The 21,995-nt window shown below is 40.9% G+C and overlaps 1 protein-coding gene across 12 annotated transcripts in view; it reads right to left on the minus strand.

Annotated features, from left to right (window-relative positions):
• The window catches only part of EYA1 (EYA transcriptional coactivator and phosphatase 1), a 303,573-nt gene that overhangs the window by 116,393 nt on the left and 165,185 nt on the right, over positions 1-21,995 (minus strand). For 8 of the 12 annotated variants that reach the window (XM_037058695.1, XM_037058698.1, XM_037058696.1 and 5 more), the window contains 2 exons: positions 10,634-10,711; positions 247-316 (listed from right to left, as the gene is read on the minus strand). In XM_037058695.1, coding sequence (XP_036914590.1) covers positions 247-316; positions 10,634-10,711 — 148 coding nt within the window. The remainder of the gene's footprint in view (positions 1-246; positions 317-10,633; positions 10,712-21,995) is intronic. The other 4 variants (XM_037058700.1, XM_037058699.1, XM_037058703.1 and 1 more) reach the window with 1 other exon arrangement.

Consider the following 21,995-nt stretch of genomic DNA (forward strand, 5'->3'; position numbering starts at 1 on the left):
AGCATATCACAAATTCCAGTTACAGTCTGTCTCTTAAAGTATAACGTTCAAACATAGGATAAAAGTGTTGAGATCCTTCAGTCTCTACTAGGAGAGGCCCCAAATAAATTTGCATAAACACATTTAAGTCTCTATAAAGTGCACTTGTTTTTAAATTGAGATGTGACACGTGGGCACAAGACATGACTGGAAATAAGGTAAAAGGCTACTCGGAAAAGCTGCTTGTTAAGAGAAAATACATCTTACTTGGAAGGATAGATCTGTGGTGGAGAGAACTGGTGAGCTGGTCTTGGGCTGAAGCTACTGCTTCCAATTGCTAGAAAAAAAATAATGCACAACAATCAGAGCAGGATAAAATATATGGACCAAGCAGGGATACAGTTCAAACTATAGCTTGACCATAAAGACCTTTTGTAACCTGCAGAAATGGGAATTTCGCACAGTCAATCTAATAGAAAGTTCAACTATGTTAAGAAACCTATGGAAACTGGTTCGAATTTTAAACGAACTCTTAGAAAACACAGTCACAATGTCTTAAAATACTTGTCAGCACGCTGGGATGGGCTTTTCAGTGCCAGCACTTGAAGAGTACAAGGAGTCCCGGCTACTGTTTGGAACGATGCTGAAAGGGGAGACGCGAAGGTGGATTGCAGGGCTGGGCTGGACCAGGAAGGTCACCTGGCCTATTGTTTCTTCTCAACGGGAACACACACCTGAGGCTGGATTACCAAGAAACACAGTCTAATCTTCTCTCCAGCGAGCAGAAATAGGACAGGTCTTCATTTGCCTGCTCTGATTTAGCAATGTTTTTTAGTAAAAATAAATGCATCCCTATAACTATCTTAAACTTCTCAAGTTGCAGGCTAAGCCTGTTTTTTCTTTGCTGCGGTGCCTGTTCCTCTGCCCTCAGCTACTGGTGCTCCACTTCAGCGTCCAAGTAGAAGGATGTTTTTTTTTGAAAGAGGTCATTTAAGCATTTGAGCAGAATTTCTTTCTTTTTAGTCACATACATTTAATTCATGTGGCTCAGAAATGCACTAAACTCTCCTATCAAATGTTCTTTTATGTTCATTATAAACAAAAGAAGCAAAAATCCATTCTTGCAAGCATCAGGCCTTAAAATTGCAGTTTTTCAGCTTCATTCGTGGTAAACAGAGGTTATTTGTCTATCTGTGCACATATGTATCTATAGCCATTGGCATTTATACACACACAGACATATGCATACATATAGTTTTTTCCTCGAACTCTCCCTCTCCTCTACCTGCCGAAGCTGTATATTCTTTGGGTGTAATTCTTTGGGTACAAAATGTACTGTGGTTATTTTCTTCACTAATAATCCCTCTCTTCACAGGGTCTGTTATTTTTAACTGTACTCTACATTAAAACCCTTAAGGTATGTGGGAGGAGGGAGAGCAGTGTAAAGGGGTGGTAAATGGTGATGGAAGGAGACTCGACTTGGGGTGGTGAACACACAACATACAGATGGTGTATTATAGAACTGCGCACCAGAAACCTATATAACTTTTTATTAACCAATGTCACCCAAAAAATTCAATGAAAAAAGCCATAAGGTTCCATGCTCTCAACGTTTTATGTATTTTTTTATGATATTGCATCAGTACATTAGTGCTTCAGAAATTTAATTTTCAAGCTTGTGTTGGAAGAACAGTTAGTAGAATCAAACCAGACTCGCAAAATCTATGCTAAACCCTTTCCTCGTAAGGCCAACAGGCCCAGTCCAGGGACATCAGGGCAGATCTGGACTGGCACTCCTCTTTCCAGCTGCCAGACTTCAACCATCTGGCCATGGGACCAGCAGAGACAGAGTCCCGACTGAAGAAATGGCAGGCCACCTCGGCTGGTGCCCCACTGTCTTTTGGCACATGTTGAGTCACTGCTCTGTTCCAGGCATTGACTAGATGCTACGGACAGAAAGACAAGTTCTGTCTGTCATATGGAGGGAGGTTACGTACAAATAACCTTAGGAGAATTAGTCAAATATTGCACTTTATAAAAGGGAGGTATGAGTGAGAGAACATTTGGACCACAAGGACTACCACTTGCCAAGGTTATCTGTGACTGCAATCTTTTCTAAGCCTAAACAAAGGCCAAGGGCAAAGTAGATTTATCCCCCAGAGTTGCTGGAGGAGTCATATCCTTCTTGCTCTGTCATAGTTAAAGATAAGCTACAAAGAATGAAACTACAACAATAACAAAAATTGAATGCCACCTGGTGATGGAAACCACAGAAATCCATTTTATTCTTTTCTATTTCTATCCCTATGTTTTTCAGTGTGGGTCAGGACCCATAAAAAGATTATCAACTCAACTTAATAGGCTATACCCAACATTTTTTCATTTAGAATAATAAAATAGAAGGCATCGGGGTTATTACAGAGTATGATAAGTTCCATGGAACTTTGATTTATATTAAATACATAGTATATATGTGTACACATGAAAAAAGATTTGAGAGGCTGCAAATTATGGTAAACATATACAAAAGAGGACCCCCAAAACCCAGAGTTTTTTCATTAAAAAATTTCGTATTTATTCTTACATGTTTAAATTTCAGTGACCTTCAAGATACTCTCCATTTGATGCAACACACCAATCAAGATGTTTTTTCCACTGCTCAAAACAGTTTTTGAATTCATCAGTTTTGATGCCTTTTAGTGCTTCTGTCGTTTTTTTCATTTCACCTCTTCCACATCAGCAAAATGTTTCCCTTTGAGGATTTTTCATCCGGGGAAATGAAAAAACATCACTTGGGGGTGAGAAGGGGTGACTAGGGAAGATGGGGCATAGAGGCCATGCTGATTTTGGTCCAAAACTGTTGAACACTCAGCATGGTGTGGGCAGGTGCCCTTGTAAACGATCCATCACACAACAGGCAAATGTGTTGAAAGAGTCTTCAAAAAAAAACTCTTACTGAAGGTGAGTAGCTAGTACACTCATACAGACGGTTTTCTAGGAACACTAACCAAGCAGAGAAAACATACTACAAGGGGCCCACCCTCCAGAATATAATTCTGTTTTTTTTTGGGGGGGGTGTCCCCCCTTGTATTCTGGAGTCAGGATTTAATTTCAGCTCAGATTCAAGCAGAAACTCTTCTACTTGGTCTTAGGTAATTTGTTCCCTCTCATCCTTGATGTGCTCTCATGTAAAATCCTGGCAATAATACTGCCCGTAGGAGTGCTGTGAAGACTAAATGAAGCAATCCACACGAGGTGCAGAACACAGGGTTTGTGTAGTGAACGTTTACTATCTCAGATATGCAGATAACCACTATCTTTGTCCCAAATTTGCCCTTCGTTCTGTAATTTCAATTCTATCCAATGAACAGCATCACCATCTGTTTAGCAAAATACTTAAAAGATTCTTTGCCCCCGTTTACATATGGGAATAGAAGTAACACATCCAAGTGACTAAATGAGGAAGCTGGTATTTCTGCCTGACTCTTTTCATCAAAATAAACTATCTCTTGACAGCCTACTTAGAAACTAGATATCTCAAAATCACCTCATTTCCCGCCCCCCCTTTTCGTGACTCTCAAATCACCCATCCCAAATCTAGAAATCATCTATTGCGCTTCCAGCATCCTGCAGCCCTTCCCTCCCTTCCTGGCTCAGGTGCTGTGTGTGTCTCACTTGGATGAGTACTACAGCCCCCTAGCTTCTGCCCTGAGATCCAACCATTGCCCTTTGACGCCCACTACTACCAGCACAGTGATCTATTTTAAATGGAAACTTCTTCATGATTACTCTCCAGCTTGCAACCTCTCCACTGAGCTCCCATTATCCCCAGGAAACATTCCAAATCTCTGGCAGAGTACACGAAGAGCTGCCAGCTTCCACCCTTCCCTGGGTTTTGTCTTCTGTAGTCTCCCCAGTGTGCCCTGAGTTTTCATGTCTGTCTCAGTTGTTCTTCATACCAGACCCTCTGCCTTGTAGTGCTCTTTTCCTCTGCCTGACACACACTCCTCCTTTGGGGCTAAAACATCACTGTCTCTTTAGAATAACGGTTTCCTTCTCTGTACTTTCTTGAAATGTTATCAACCCCGACAATGCAGCACTTACCACACTGCATCGCAGTCAGCATATGTAACCGATAGATGTTAGATTTCTCTGCTAACCATCAGCTTCAGGGGCCAAGGACCTACTTTTTGTCTCTACCTGATAGGGCCTGGCATGTGGTGAGTAATCAATAAACAGCATTTGTTCAAGAAAATGTGAGATTTAGGTCATAAGCAAAGTAGATTTTTTTAAAACCACAATGACTTGAAGAATGGTTAAATTATTTAAACTTATTAATAAACACACATAAGAAACTTGACTTAGCTCTTTGGCAATAAGAATTGGACTAAATAGTATTCTCATGAAATGAATGTGACTAAGAACCTACAGTGCTGAATGTCTGGTTGCTACTTTCCTAACTACGTGGACCTAAAAGTATTGAGTATTTAATGCTGTATCTTTTGGGCTTTCTCTAAATTCAAAGCCCCGTAATCTCTGTGTGGCTTGAAGTAAAAAATTTTCCATAGTGTACCTCAAATATTCTATCCTCTTAATTGCTTAAAAGACCTTCACATTTTTAAACAATAATCTAAAAATTCAGATGAATTTCAATTTGGGGGGGACCCGAATAACCTAAAGCAGAAAGAACGCTCCCAGCTCATCTGTCAAGGTAAACAAAGCGGTTTTCTTACCATTAGTAAACTCCAAGTTCCGCATTCTAGAGCCCTGGGAACACATGGACAGCTAATACCTCTCTATTTTAGCACATTTGTTTTCCATTACTGTTCCATTCTTTTTCCTGCTTCTAACATATCCTTTGAAGAAGCTCCCCAAATCTTGTTGTAGGAAGGGAGAGGAGAACCAGGACAGAAATATTCACAAGTTTGAGAATCCACTGAAAAAGTCAGCAGAAATCTCAAAAGGAGCAAGTCTCAGTTCACTGCTTCCCTGGGCTCCCATCTCGTTATTCTGCTGAACTATCAGGTCCAAAGCCTAAAAGTAAGTTTCGATTCTTCTCTTCCCCTAGGACCCTTTTTATCAGAAATCAAGTCAGCTCCCCCTTCAAAATACAGTCTAAATCTGGCAACTCCTCTCTTCTTGTCTTCTACTCGGTTCCAGTCACCGACACTGCAGCCACCAGAGGATGGCAGTCCGGACACGTCCCCTCCCCCAACTCCCTTCCCTGTCTCCTCACTCCTTTTCCCTAATAGAATCCATGGTACATTTAATCCTGACTTGGTGGCTCTTGTAAGAAGGACGTGGGTCCTCTTGTCCCGTGGAGCACCTTCCACACAACAAACAGTAATCTCTTAAAAACAAAAATTAGAGCATGTGGCAACCATACGCCACCCCCTTCCCTTATCTCCAAGCCCTCTTTGTACCCTCCTATTACATTTAGATTTACCAGAACTTACTCCCTTGCTTCACTAAGATTTGCGCTCAGATGCCCTCTTCCCAGAGGGCCCTTCCCTCTAAGAGACCTCCACCTGCTCTTTACTATATTCTTTGTTCTGCTTTTGTTTCCTTCACAGAACTTCACTGTTTTGTTTCACTACCACTTGCCTGTCACGCTCTGTTTCTCTCACAAGAACAGAAGCCCCCTAAAGGCAGGAACTTTGCCTACCGTTCCTTCACGGCTACATTCCACTGCCTAGACACTGCCCGGCATCTAGTAGGTGCTCGGTACATAATTGTTAAGTAGAGGAATCAGACCCCAAAAGTTGCATTTTTGAAATCAATTTAAAACAATTTTAAAAACTATACTTGCCACACAGGGTATCTTTTTTCCCCTCTAGAATCATCCCTGTTTCTATTTCCCGGTTCCAAATACCACCACACATCAACTTTGTGTGATTAATATCATCAGCTGGCTTTAAAAAAACAAATTAATAACACATTTAGGCTCTATGGAAATGCCAGAAGCAGCAGGTGAAGACATTTTGCAATCCCTAAAAACACGTTATTTTCAAGCCCAATTGTTCTTAACATTTAAATTCCTAAAGCGTTGCTTTTCACTCGTAAATAGTCAATTACCAGAACATCCCTTTAGTTTAGAAACCTCATAAAAGACCTTGCAATTTTTAATTCAGCCACATGCTTTAGAAAACGAATCCCTCTTTTCCAGGTCCCCACTCCCGGATATCTGGTAATTTTTGTGGGAGAGTGAGACTCCCGCCTCCGTACCGCTGTAAAATTCTAGGGTTCCTAGAAGGCCAGAGGTAAGGAGAGCTATCATACCAATGTCAGAACGGCCCTATTTCTTTTTTATCCCAGCTCTTTCCTCAGGACACCCATAACAGTCGGGATGCAAATGTTTAAGCCATCATCGAGAAGAAAATGGGAGTGCTGATCACAGAGGCAAAGGCCATCTTGGAGTTAAATGCTTGGGGACTGCTTTCAGAAGCTTCCTCTATCTGGAGGGACCCCAAGTCCTGCCCACAGCCACTCCAGCATGCCATGGTTTTTTGCATTTTTACTCAAAGAAAGAAGGGACAGAGGGAGAGAGAGGAAAGAAAAAAGAAGGGCAGGGGAGGGGAGGGGAGAAATAAAGGATGTGGAAAGAATATTCACCCCCATGGTGCTCCAAGCTTCTTATACCTTTACCCCAGTCCCTCAGCTCACCTAATTCGTTCCTCTGTGTCCAACAGAGACTCAATCTATGACGGGGGGGGGTCAAAATCATTTTTGCCTGGGGCCACATCAGCCTTACAGTTGCCTTCAAAAGGGTGAATGTAATTTTAGGACTGTATAAATGTAACTGCTCCTTAACAGTGAAGCCAGAGCTTGGCGCTGCCGCTGGGTAGAAACAAGGTGCCGGGCCAGATAAAACGAAGTGGAGGGCCAGGTTCTGCCCGTAGGCCTCATGTGTGCCACCTGTGACCTACGGGAAACAAGATCCCCTGCAACTTCGGTTTTTCATCAAACTCTCTGTGCACCTTTCTCTAAGGTCCATGCTTCTCCTGCATGTCTTTTCCAAGTAGAGGCTGCTCCTTCTCTCAGATTCCAGGCACACAAAGACCTGAAAACACACCCTCATTGCTGCTTCTTCCAAACCATTGCTTTTCTGCTCCCCCATTAGACCCTTCGTTCTCTGAGATCCATGACTTATCACCTCCACAATGACCCATCTCCGAAACACTGCCTCGCATTTATCAAAATTTAGTATTTTGGCCCTCTCCCCTAACAAGTCCTTCATGTCTGGCTGTATATGTCGACCATCAAGCACAACACCATACCCTGGACTTTTTTTTTTCATTTCACAACAGCAATGACTGAATTATTTGTTTACTTAAGTAACATTTACTGACCGCTATGCATGTAGTTGATTCTGTGATGTCCACTGGGACTGTAAATATGAACAAGACAAAGAGAATCCCTGTTCTCACAGGGACAATGATAACAGATTTTAAAAGTAGTGACGAAGGCTGAGGAAGGGAAGTACAGAGAATCAACTGCAGAAGCATGTGGTGAAGGCCTTACTGGATTTTGAGATTAAGGAAGGAACATCCTCTCTTTCCAGAATTTTCATGCCTGCGTTCCCATCTCACCTGTTCTCTAACCTCATCAAGAGACACAGGACCCCTGGTGTCCTTATCTTCTTGCAATATATTACCCCTACCTTTGTGTTCTTTTTATCTCTCCTGGATTCATGAGTCACTATTTTAAATCATTCTTTTACTGACACTTTTCCCTGAAAGTATAGTCTTACTGACACTTTTAATTCACTTCTCTCCATATTCTTCCACGCTCTACCTGGAAATCCTCAACCCTGGATTAACACAAATGTCTTTCCTCAGCAGCTAAAAGCCTTGTAGAGAAAAACTGCTCTACCATAAAGAGTTGACACTCATTGGTTTCATCTCTGTTTGGTCCTTCGGCTCTACTGTCAATCCCCCTTTATGTTTCCAAGCAGCCTTGTGCTTCCCAAGTCCTCACAGCATTTCTTTCTTTTTAATTTTTATTATCCTCACCCAAGGACATTTTTTCATTGTTTTTAGAGAGAGAGGAAGGGAGAAAGGAAGGTCGAGAAAGAAACATCAATGTGAGACACCCATCAACCAAGTGCCTCTTGTACATGCCCTGACCTGGGGTTGAACCTGCAATCTAAGTATGTGTCCTGAGCAGAAATTGAACCTGCAACCTTTTGGCCATGGGATGACACTCCAACCAAGCCACATTGAGCACGTCTGCAGCACTATTTCAATTGTCTCCAACTCTTTAAGCTCAAAAGTCTATTACCCTCATTTTGAGTCACAGAATAAAGTAGAAGCATTCATTCATTCATTTATTCATGTATTTTATTTCTCTTAGCAATATTTGAGTGCCAAGTGCTTTTCAGGTGTTGGGGATGAATGAAAGAAGACAAAACCGCTGCCCTGACTAACTTGCATTTTGGTAGGGGCAAGAGAACAATATAAACCTAATGCACAGGGAAAGGATATATGAAGTCTGTCTAGAAAAAGTCCAGTAATTGTTAATGAGAATGGTTTGCATGACACTGATGTAACCTGGCAGCCAAAGAGAGTGGACTGGAATGTGCATGTGTGAACAATGATGACTTCACTGTACTAGTCAGCGGGGTGGGGGCAGTAGACACCATTAAGTGAGCATGTGTACTGCGTGGCCTTTGCCCTCAAAATAAGCAAGTAGAACAACAAATGCGTATCAGATTTTGTGTTAAGCTTGAACATTCCTCCACAGAAACTATATGGATGATTCAGAAGCCTGCAGCTATGGGCAACTGTGATTGGCAGCTTCATCATGACAATGCACCTGCTCAGGTATCCTGTCTGGTACAGAGGCTTTTGGTGAAACATCAAATCGCCTAAGTGACTCAGCTCTACTACAGCCCAGATTTGGCACCCTGTGACTTCTGGCTTTCTCAAATTAAAATCACCTTGGAAAGGAAAAAGATTTTTAGACTGTCCATGAAATTCAAGAAAATACAAAGGGGCAATGGATGGCCATGGGGAGAACTGTGTGAGGTCCTAAGGTGCCTACTTTGAAAGGGACCGAGGTGTCATTGCCCTATGTACAATGTTTCTTGTATCTTCTTCAGTAAATGTCTCTCTTTTTCATGCCTGGAGACCTTCTGCACAGACCTTGTAGTTGGCAAAGGAGTCTAAATGTTACAGTGTGTGGTGGGGGAAATTCAGCATGTTAAAGAGACTGGAAGTCTGTAGTGAGTTTTCCAACATGGACGAGAACACTCAGGGTGCACTTCATGGAGAAAGTGAGATTTGAGCACAGATTTAAAGGTGGCGAGGGGGTCAGTCCAGGCAGAAGGGCTGCCACTGCCAAGGCCCTGGTTGGAAGCATGTCTGTCACCTTCCCACACCCACTGGCATGTTGGAGGAGTAGCACGAAGCAAGGGAGGCAGGCAATAAGGCCTGATGGAGCTTCCAGGCTATTATAAGAACTCAGCTTTTACTCAGACATGGACGGGAGCCACTGGGGGTTTTGAGCATAGAAATCAGGCAGCAGTTCCCTCAAAGTATTGCCTGCTCCTCCACTTCAATCTCAGCTTCATACTCTCCATCCGCGATCCCTGATGTTTCCACGGAACAGGTGTTCCTTTTCTAGGCTGGTCACTTCCATTTGGGGTTTAAGCCATTGAGGTCCCATCGGGAACATCTTCTCTCCAATTATGCCTGTTTGGGCTACACCTTGCGCCTCTACCTCCAGAAATTTTGTGTTGGCCACAAAACCCCCAGAACTTCCCAATGCCATCCTCAACCTTATAGCCTTCTTTTGAATGACTACCTTCTCTCCTCCCACTTTCACTATATGTACCTGAAAGACATTTTCTCTTCGGTGTATCCACTTTCTCCTCTTATTCATGAAACCACCATCTCGTCAGGAAACTTTGTGAGTGAATGCTGCCTGTCACGAGCTATGCAAGAGACACAAAAGTGGGGCGCGTGGGCCTTGGGTGCACGGAGAGCTGCAGTCCGCCCACCCGCAGGAACAGGTGGGGGCTCAATTCACTGAGGCTGCTCATTTTTCAACTTTTCATTTTGGCGTAATCTGACACTTGCAGAAAAGTTGCAAGAAAAGTGGAAACACTTATAATATCCTTTACTCAAATTTCCTAAATGCTAACATTTTAGTACATTAGCTCCATCTTCTATTCTTTTTATCTATATGTATGTATATGTACACAATGTATCTCTCCGTGGTTTTTGGAGTTGCAGATATGATGTTCTTTTAACAACACTTGAGTGTATATTACTTAAAAACAAGAAATTCCTTTACAAAACGAGAAATTTGCATGACTGGAAAAAATCATACAATGAGACCAAAAGGGAAGGAGTCATTAACATAATAAAGATAATTTAGTAGAAGACAGAAAAGGAACAATATCCCTTTTGACTTTATCTCCTTTATAGGATACCAACATTTCCACCAAACAGTTTATCACACTAAATAAACATCAGAATTGCAAATATAGGACTCTGAGAAAACCTGTATTATTCATATGATATATTGTACATACATATATATACACACCATACCATGCATATACACACATGTGTATACATATTTGAATATATAAATAAGCTAAGAAAAAGTATGTTTTTATGAACATAAAAATCTAATACTTCTTCCTTACCTGAACCTGAGAAATTGTCTAAAGACCCGTCTGCTGTTGTTGAAACTATTTCACTGCTGCTCATTGGCTCTGTTTTAACTAAAAAAATAAACAACATACATCATATATCCAATTAATAGTTATCTGTAAAGATATTGTAGAAAAGCTATAACATTCAAAGTAGTTACATAGAGAATTACTTTCAACACCAGTCTTTTTGTATTTAAATATAATTCAGATTAATATTCCTAATAGAATCTAGAATCTTTTAAAAAATATTTGCATGTAAAATATTTTCTCCCTAAAGAAACAGTCTGTTGTGACAAGGTACTTTGTAAAAGAAATGCTTTAAACTCCAAGTAGTTAAACTCACTGTTTCCTAATATATTTACTGAACTGCTTATTAATAAAAAAACTTGTCTCAAAATTCGCACAGTGTGGATATGAAATTACAATGGGTTTGTAGCCATCTGGCCAAAGATTTCAAATGACAGAATAACAAGACTTGATGAAGTGGGAAGTAATGCCAGCAGGTGTCATAGTGCTCAAGGGCAGGTGTGCGCGCGCGCACGTGTGTGCGTGTGTGTGTGCGCGCAAAAACACACACACACTCTTAGTCATTCAGTACGGCTGGAAGGCAGAGTGCTCAATGTAATGGGTTATTATTACCACCCAGCCATGTCTGACAGTCAGCTTGTCAGTATCTGAGGTACATTTAATATCAAAAACACACTAAGTGTAAATGAAGCAGAAATGCTTTCTATTTCCAAACAATACTGATAGCAGCCAGTTTGTGGAAAACACGTATGATCTTTGATAAAGTCCCCTGGAGCTGTAAAATGAAACCCTTGACATTTATGCTCCAGGCTCTGGAAGCAACCCACTCTACTGATACGGCGATGGTATTACTACACTCCTATCAAACGGAGAGGCCAGACCTCTGCAGAACGTTAGCCGTTCTCCCTGGTTTTCGGTTATTTCAAAATGAAGAGAGCTTTAGCGTCTTCCCTAGAAACTGCTAGTGAAGTGCTGTATCAGATCCACCTGGCCTACTTTATGAAAGTTATGCTTCCCCATTAACAGGTTTTCAGAAAGAATGCAACAATATCTTAGTAGCTACCTAAAACTCAATAATGTATTTTCCCAAATGAAAGTCCTAAGCAGAGAATAACAGGGGACGCTTCTCTCACCAAGTAAACACATTCTGGAACTGGAAAGGGCGGTGGAGAAAACGGAGCTTCTCCTGCTCCCAACGCCAATCTCTTACAAACAACAGGCAAAGAACGAATTCACCCCTCTGGGCCTCTGAAATTGTTACTAATGCATATTGAGTAGTTTTAAAATAGGCATTATAAATAGTTGCAACAGGTAGTCACTTCCAAAAAATTAATTATTTAGACTGTTCCTAAACAAAGTTGAAAAATAAAACCAGTGAGACTAACAGGAATCACTCCAGCTGCTTGTTTTAATGCAGACCAAACAATAGTGTAAGTGAAGTTTTCACTTTCCACCGCTTGTTTGGGGTTAGAATTCTTAGCTGATGCTAATAAATTCTGACATAGGCCTGTATTTCCCTTCTCCCTCCAAGCCTCCAGGCCACCTAATGATCTTGCTCTTTGCGACCACCACACGGCCATAGATTCAGGAAAGCAGATCCGCCTCTGCTCGTGCACGGCTCCCAAGTTCCCCACTCAGTTGTCCACAGCCTGTCTCTCCCTCCTTCAAAAGCCACAAAATGCCACATGTAAACTCATACAACGGACACACAAAGCAACAGCTCCGTTTCATTCTGTACTGGACAGATGACCACTGGAATTCTGAACTCAGAATCACATACCACATGTCTAGCAAAAGACAAGACAGGACCAGAGTACAGGACTTATAAAGCACCTACTAAGTGTCAGATTCTTTACTGATGTTATGATTAATCCTTTCAAAGAATTCTACAAGCAGGTCTCAGAGCACAAGTCACAAAGTCCCTATTAGATATCACCTTCTTGTTTCACGTACAAAAGAATAAAAAATAAAACCATAGGGGTTAGGAATTTGCGCAAACTCACACGCACAGGAAGGGGCAGAAATGGGATTTAATCCTGGATGTTTTTGGTTCCCAGGCTTGAAGGAATGGCAATGAGGAATACTTCCCAATATAAGAGCTCCTCTACAACAGAGCAAGGCGGCTGAGGCCCCACGCCACTGTCTTTATGAGGCATAATCATAACCAGCTCCGTTTGCGCTGGAGAGACCCAAAATCACTGATCACACACGCCGCCCTCAGTCACAGAGCACACGTCAGTCACAGAGCACACGGGACAGCCCTTGTGGGCCTGTGTGCTTGCACTTCCAGGGAGTGAACTTCCAGGCCAGATCTCAGCAGAAGCTGAGCTGTCTTGGAAAGATGGGGAAGCATAAATTTTCCATCGCGTGGGATGTTAGCCCAGATTACTTCTAAGTGCCTGCCAAACCTGAGGTCTACGATTCTGTCGCTGGGGCCGTAGAGTGACTCAGTGAAAGCCAGGCCATATCAAAACGGCTACTCCTGTCCCCTAAAATCCCCCTCAGCTATGCTGATACGTCTGGCTTAATCGAATGGAGCTTTCACTCCCAAGAGACACATTCAATTATACTTGAAATTCCCCTAAAATAGACAGAAAGAAAAGGAAGGAAAGGAAAGGGATATGTGTTCTTTTCGGCCCCAAGCACACTGCCTTTTTTTCCGTTGTTCAAATACACCCATCTACACAGTACGGAATAAAGACTCCCTTTTCCTAATGAATACAATTTTTAAAAGGCTCACTGTTGAAGAGGAGAGGATGTACATAAAGTAACTCCCAGGACAATCATGATGTTATCAGGGACTGTAAGAGAATACTTAATCACCGGGGACCTGATGCTAAAGAGACTGGTGATTTATTGTGATGTAAACCAGTTTCTGAATGAAAGCCAGAAAAACAGAGACCACTTCTGGCATGGTTGTTGCCAAGCAGACGTGCACAGGTAAGTTTTAAAGACCAGAATAATCCCCAGCCACCAAAACTTCACCCACCCCCACTAGCTAGTGCCACCACGGTTCCCGACATGCTGTGGGTGACACAGCAGAGCACCACCCCAAGGCTCTGAATTTAAAAACACCACCAACTGATTTCTTTTCCTTAGAGAGTTAAGCTACTGTCACATCTGTGAACAATTATCCCATCTAAGCCATCTATCTGAAAAGAAAGAAAATCTGTGAACGATCTGGTCTCCTCCAAATAACTATAGGATTCTTTCTTCTCCTTCATTGCATGACTTCAGTCTATTAGAAAACAGCAATTTTTATTCTCTGCTGCCCTGACTCAAAAGTTCATTTTTTCCCTATCACCCCAAAATTCTATCTGATATTTCAGAATTCTGCTTTGCTCCTTCAATATCCCTGACTCCCTGCCCCCACCACACACACTCCTTCACTCGGCCACGAATTCCAGCTGAGTGGTACCAGGCAATTGGACGCTACTCTCCACACGTGCAGGAACTTCCATCTATTGCTGTCTTGGCACTTTGGTTTGGGTCTCGCAGGATCCAGTTACTTAAGACTTTCTGAAAACTATTTGATCTCTTCCACCTTAATGTTCTCATATATAAAATTTTAAAAATGATATCTACATTACAGGAATGCAATAATTATAAAATGTATGCACAGCACCGGGTCTGAAGCAGAAGCTGAAACTATATTTATCATCATCATTAGTAGTACAAGTATTTCTGCTACACTGAATGCCTTGTCCTGGGGAGTCCCAGGAAAAAAATAATGAATAAAAAATTAAAAGCCATCAGCTTTGGAATTAGCTATCATCTGAATTTCAACCTAGCTCTGCTAGTAACCCTGCAAAGCTGGAGAAGTTATTCAACATCTGTGTGTCTCAGCCTCCTTCCCTGTGAGTGGGTAGAACACACACACGAGAGGGTAGAACAGGTAAACGCTTCTCAGTCTTCTGGCACTGTACCCGGTCCTTGCTTTCAGAGCCACTCTATCGTCAAAATGTTTCTTAAGGGACAAAATCTATTGGGACGTTCGCATTCATGTTAAGCTTACTTTTAAAAAGCAAATGAAAAGAACCTAAAGTTAAGTGACACGTCCAAGATCAACTATGAGGTCATCACCTCCGGGGAGCCAAGCTGAAATCAAGGGAACCTGGATGTCACTGAAGCAGGCAGGACTGAACCGGATTCAGAAAACTTGCACCTTGGTCATTACAGTCGGTACCTATCTTCCTGAAGAAATGGGCTGGCAGGTGAATTGAGATTGAGGATTTTAGGAGAAAATGTGAGCGTCTCTCTCTAGTACTGCTAGAGGTGAGTGTACTGCAAGAGGTCCGTGAAAAGAGACACCTGTCTTCCTTCACCATAAGCTTAAATGAGGGCAGACCTATCAGGCCACTGGAGCAGGTGACATTAGCTACAAAGATCATCCAACTAACCCCTCACACTGTGACTCTGCTCACGAAGCAACTTCTGGTCCCACTTTGAACGTTGTAGCCATATATACAGTCTTCAGGAAGATGATAGGGTGGTCAGAGGAGACAAGTATTCAGTCCATGTGGTTAGTTATTTCTCACCATGTGTTAAGAGTACAGTTAAAGCAAGTTCACACCCACGAGGCAGCCCTGTCTGCTGGACTGAGAGCCTCATTGTCAGGAAGAGTTCACCCAAGATGCACCAGCCTGGGTGAGCAGCAGGTCCTCCCCAGGCCATTAACCTCATTCTCACAACTTCTCTTCAAACTTTCACAGTTCTGCCTTTTTTTTTTGGCACACACTTGGTCTTCTCTGTGTTGTGTCCTGCCGTAATGCTCAAGGACTTCGAACACTCGGTTCCCTGCCCCTCTGCTGTTCTTGATGAGCCCTTCACATTCTCTGTCACAGTGCAATGCACCTTCGTTCCACTTTGGTTATTAAATGGTCCAATAACACCACCGTCTAGAACTGCATCGCTGCCAACAAATGTCACCTTTTACCTTTTTCATTTGCTCACGTCGGTCAGACTTTCTCAACAGAATGTCTTTCCAACCCCCTATGCGTTCTCCCTCTCCCACCGCAGCAGCCCAGCCCTGAACCAGAGTGGCCATCCTAGAATCCTGCGTTGTCTCACTTTTCTGAGCACCTGTTTCACCAAGTGACCATGCCCGGGCTGGCCATCTCTCGTCGTGTCCTCCTGCTCCCCGTGGTTGAACATGGGAAAAAGAGGTCTCAAGCTGCATGCTGACCAACTCGACATACTTCTGAGTCGTCCTGTTGCTTGACAGCCCCCTTTTCCATTTCTTGTGCCTGAAACTGTTTCCACTGAGTGTTCTCCACCTCCCACAAGTTCCTGCACTACACGCCCTATTGGCCATCCCCGACAGTTTTATTTAGAAGGTTGAAGTTGCATTAAATCTTTCAGTTACTCTCCTGCCACAGTCCCCAGTGTCCTGCTCCTTAATTTCAGTGGAGGTTACTTTTCTATTAGCTGGGTTAACCTTTGCACCTTGACCCTCGCTGCCCCTTCCACACCTTTTTGCAACAATACTCATTGTTTCGTTATTTGGTCTCTCAACCACCTTGACCATCCATTTCAAGAGGCTACTTCCCTTCTACCTACAAAAACAGGTAGGTCTCTCCTAATTTTTAGAAACTTTCTCTCCACCATGATACTTCTCTCCCTTCTTTCATCACCAAGTTTCCTTTGAAAATGCATTTCAAATTCTCATCTACTCTCCCACTAATACTTTGCATCATTCCTTTATAGCTACTATTTTGCTGAAAGGACATTTCCTTGTTCCCCAAACTTTTCTCAATCCTGATGTTCCTTCACTCTACAGTACAATAGGCTTTTTTCTGACACTTCTATTATTGTTCACCAACACAACACAGTAACATACATCTATTTCTCTGGATTTTCACCCCTTCTCTGTGGTTCTACAATCCCACCTCCCTCTTACCTGTTTGAATTTTCTCTCACAATCATTTCTTCCCTTGCCCCAAAGTTTTAAAAAGTCACTTTCCTAGAGCTGATGACTCCCAAACTCTATCCACAGGCACATGTTTTTCATGGGGACCAATCCTCCCAGCCCAGGGATGCAATGCTCTGGTCTGGACCAGGGTCCAAACTCAACCTGCTGGAACATGTAACCATCATCTTATCGTTCTGTAATGGCCCAAGACTGAAAGTTTTCTTTTTTTTTTTTAAAGATTTTATTTATTTATCTTTAAAGGGGAAAGGAAGGAGAGAAGGAGAGGAGAGAAATATCAATGTATGGTTGCTTCTCTTGAGTCCCCTGCTGGGAACTGGCCTGCAACCCAGGCATGTGCCCTGACTGGGAATCGAACCGCGATCCTGTGGTTTGCAGGCCCGCACTCAATCCACTGAGCTACACCAGCCAGGGCTTGAAAGTTTTCTTTTCAACCTGATTTATTTCGGCTCCTCTTTCTTCACACCCTGTTGTCAAGTCTATAGTTTCCACAACCCTAATCTTTTGCAAGAATCTTCTACCTTCACAGCCACTATCTTAATTACCCTATATCTCTTCTCTTTAGAGTTGGCAGATTTGCCTTTCTCTCTACTTTAAGTGGAGATATTTATCTTCCCATGGCTGAGGTTTGAGTGAGTCGCTCCTGTCCTGGCATGGACGTCTTCAGGACGCTATTTATTAACTTACCACTCCTCCATCATGTATTTACAGTCCTCTAACACCAATCTTCTCTTTTTTTCTTTATTTCCCAATTCTTCCATCATGCACCTTGTATTTGTATAACAACTAGTAACTTACAAAGATGCAAGAGCTTTAAAAACTTCACCATCACATCTAACTGTCCAACATTTCCTGTGAGGCACTATTATTCCCATTTCACAGATAAAGACCTCTTGTCCTTATATATGGTGAAACCAAACCGGCCTACCATGATGTTTAAATGTTTTTCACATCCACAGTATTGCTACTGCCTTTCCCTCTGGCACTAAATATCCTACAAAATTTCTGTGTGACTAAATCCTACAGTTCCTTCAAGGTTCAACCAAAGTCCCGCCTGCTTCATTAAGTCCTACCGCATCTGCTACTCAAGGATGACTTTGCTTTTCCTTGAGCTACCAAATACGAGTTTCTATTTCCTGTAGAACACATATCCTGTTCTACCTCATTTTACAACTTATAGTATTACCCATTTTCATGTATTATAAATCTCTTCACGGGAGAAACATCATCTTTTTATGTGCCTACAGAATATGTCCTATTTTACTTACAAGGATTAACAGATACTTAGAACTCAATATTCACTGAAGGAACAGGTGAAGGTGAAATGTACAACTGACTTGAAAAAGTTTACAACTGACTTCATACCCTTGGGTACTTGGCACAGGGCAATTAAAAATTGTACACACTCAATGTCAAAAGTCATTAGAGAAACGCAAATTAAAAATGCAAAATAAAAATATCACCTCATACCTGTCAGAATGGTTATCATCAATAAATCAACAAACAGCAAGTATTGACAAGAATGTGGAGAAAAGGGAGCCCCCTGTACAAATGGTGGGATGCAGACTGGTGCAGTATAAAAAAAAAACAGTATGGAGGATCCTTAAAAAATTAAAAATGGAACTGCCTTATGACCCAGCAATTCTACTTCTGTGTAAACACCTGAAGACAGGCAACACACTAATTCAAAAGAATATGAGCACCCTATGTTCACAGTGTTATTTACAATAACTGAGATATGGAAGCAAGACCAGTGCACTCAACGCACAAGAGAGTAAAAAGCTGTGGTACATATACATATGAAGAAGCATTACTTGGCCATAAAAAGAATAAAACCTTACCATTTCTGACAGCATGGATGGCCCTGGAGGGTATTATGCTAAGTGAAATAAGTCAGACGGAAAAAGACAAAATCCATATGTTATCACTTATATGTGAAATCTAAAGAACAAAATAAACAAAACAGAAACAGACTCACAGATACAGAGAACAGACTGACGGTTGCCAGAAGGGAGGGTGGTTGGAGGACTGGGTGAAAAAGGTGAAGGGATTAAGCAGCACAAATTGGTGTTACAAAATAGTCATGGGGATGTAAACTACTGCACAGGGAATATAGCCAATAATATTGTAATAACTACGTACGGTACCAGGTGGGTACGTGAAATACTAGGGGGACCACTTTGTAAAGCATATGATTGTCTCACCACTATGCTGTACACCTGGAACTAATACAAAATAATATTGAATGTAAACTGCAATTGAAAAATGAAATTTAAAATAGAAAATTGTATATGTTCAAATATAAAAGAATGTTTTATTCCTCCCAAATTATCACTCAGTCGGTTTATGTTCAGGTTTTTGCAAATCCTCTCGCATGTAAGGAGTAACACATGTCTGTTATGTTACTCTGAACAAAGTACGCTTTGGAGAAGACACATTATCATAGAATAAAATTGATCATGGAAATTTCTGTATGTTTGGAAAGAACCCTGCCTAAATCAGCAGGAAGAGAGGGAAATAACTTAGACGTTCAATGATAATTCATGGGCCATGATCACCCAAATGCAAATCTTAAATATTATTGTAAGCAAGCCCCCAAAGAACCAATTAAAAAGCTATACTTCACATGATTGTGCCATGTGAACAAATATAAACCTGTGAGACAAAAGCACAGCCATTGTAATGTTATGTTATAGTTTGGATTCAATTTCAATATCACAGACAGACTGAGTGAGTACTCTTTCTCAAACCATGAGGTGGAAGTAGAAATGCATGTTTTTAAAAATTACATCAAAGGACTCAAAGGAGGCAAAGGATACCCAAGGCATATGTGAAGAGAATGAATAAAATTGTCATATAAAAGTAAAAAATAGCAATAGTCCTAAATTTATATTTTCTTATTTTAAAAACACAGAATTGAATAAATCCAATATAAGTAGCCATTTAACTATATCTTCTTTATCTAAAAGTTCATATATATATATATATATATATATAAACATATATNATATATATATATATATATATATATATATATATATATATATATATATATCCATAAACCAGATGTTTGTTTTTCTTTGGTCAGTTACCATTTGAAAAACAAGGCATCCGTTTATGTTTAGACTGGCTTGATAGTCTGGCCTGTTAATGTTATCTCTCCCAAATGTTAAAATTCAAGTTTTCCTCTTTTTTCTTAAGCAAGTAGAAGACTATTAGCTCTTTAAAATAGAGCTAATAGTCTTTAAAATAGTTGTACACCTAGTACAACCTTACGAAAACCAAATCAACACATATAAACCAAACTTGAACTTAAGGGTATATATGGCAACAAAAAATATTAGCCAATTTTGAAACTTGTTATTCACAAGAAGTGTGTAGCATATTGGAGAAGCATTGTGCAATGGTTGCCTGCAGAGGTCTAGACTTTTTGTGTGTAAAGGAAATGATACATGGGATAGCTCCTGCAAGCCCACTTACCTTTTTGCAATACTCATTCTCGCCACACTAGCTCAGGTTCCTAACACATACAATCTGGGGAGACCACAAGAGGCTCCATGTTGCTCATCTCTCTCCCATTCCAATCTACCCTAGCATTTGCTGCCAGATCAATACCTAAAATACTTTCACCATATCAATCCCGTGCTCAAAATATTCAGTGGCTTCTCCACTCGCACCAGGATGAAGTCCAAATTCCTTAGCCTCCTATTCAGGGTCCTCCCCAGTTTGGCTGCAGCTGATGCTTCCAACCTTATCTACTTCAGCTATAACTGGTCTCTTCACAGTCTCCAGAACTATCCTACCTTTGTTCCTACTGCTCCTTCATTTAGAATGCATTCCTTCTCTTCTCAACCTATTCAAATTCTACCCATTTCCCAACACTCAGCTCAGATTCCATCTCCTTCTTGAAGCCTGGCCAGACCTCAGGGAGCTGAAGAGCTCTTTTTTCTGAACTCTGAGAGCACTTTTGTTTGCATCGGTGGCTTCTAACCTTCTTGAGAATGAAGCCCTCTTCTAATACCAAAATATTTCAGAACCAAATGAAAGCCTATTTTTAATCTGTTGATTGAGAAAGAGCGTAATGGCAAAAAGCCTACTGCAAATTTTCAGACAAGAAAATCCGTATTTTCAAAAACATAACAAACAGAATCTCCACATGTGATGAATTAAGTTGTTATGTGACCTATTAATTTTCTCATCCTACAAAGATTTTGCACAGAAGAAATGGATGACCTTCAGTACTAGCTCTGCACCTCCTGGCAATCTCTAAGCTAGAGATTGAAAACCCTCATCTTCATAATTTAATTGACATACTATGACCTTTTAGTTTTTGCCAAATTTTCAAAAGAACTTCTCTCTTCCAACCAGACTGTGAGCTCCTTAAGGTTGGAACAGTGTCACATACTTCTTGTATATCTGCTAGAATCTGGTAGATCTTTGCATAAAATAAAAACTAAATAAATGTTTCTTTCCCAGGACACATTAAGTATTTTAGTTTCACCTTTTTACCAGTATTTTATTATAAAGGTTTTCCTAAATAGAGAGAAACTAAAAGAATTTCACATTGAACATCTATAAACCTGCTACCTATTTCCTTTCCACATGTATTCCTTGTAAAACCATCTTATTTTCCATGTATTTCAAAGTAAGTTATAGAGATAAGACATCTCCCCTAAACTCTTCAGTATTTATATCATTAACTAAAGTTCACATTTGCTTATGGTTCTTCTTCCTGTAAGTAAAATTTATATATAATTAAAATGCTAAATTTTAAGTGTGTCATTGAATGAGTTTTAACAGATGCCCACATTTAAATTCCAAAGTGGGATCTAAATATTTTTAGATTGTTATAATAATGGAAGCCAAGCACAACAGTACAAAAAGATGACTCTCATTTTTTTTAATTTTTTAATTTTTATTTTTTTAATATAATTTTTATTTAATTCTTGTTCAAGTACAGGTTTCTGTCTTATATTCCCAACCCTGCCCACCCTCCACCCCATGCTCCCCACCTCCCTCCCCTTTCCACCCCCACCCTTAGTTATTGTTCATGTGTTCTTTATACTTGTTCATGAGATCACTCTCATTTTAAGACCTAAGTTAGCAATATGAAATTCTTACTTTTTGGAAATATTCAATATTCATAAGCAATAGTCAAGCAGAATTTTAGCATGTTAGAGTAAGAATTTTAAAAGTAGTTTACACTTATTGAGCACCTACTGCATGCCAGGCATTGTGCTAAGCACCTTCTAAGCAATAACTAGTTGGCTCCTCATGACAATTTTATGAGATATTTAAGATAATCCTCACATTTTGAAGATGAGGAAACTGTACCTTAAAGATGTTTAAAATCTAGCCAAAGGTCACAGGGCTAGTTTTGAATTTCTTTGATTACCA

This window comes from Sturnira hondurensis, unplaced genomic scaffold (assembly GCF_014824575.4).
Source record: "Sturnira hondurensis isolate 20B ecotype Veracruz unplaced genomic scaffold, ASM1482457v3 Scaffold0010128, whole genome shotgun sequence".
Lineage (NCBI taxonomy): Eukaryota > Metazoa > Chordata > Mammalia > Chiroptera > Phyllostomidae > Sturnira > Sturnira hondurensis.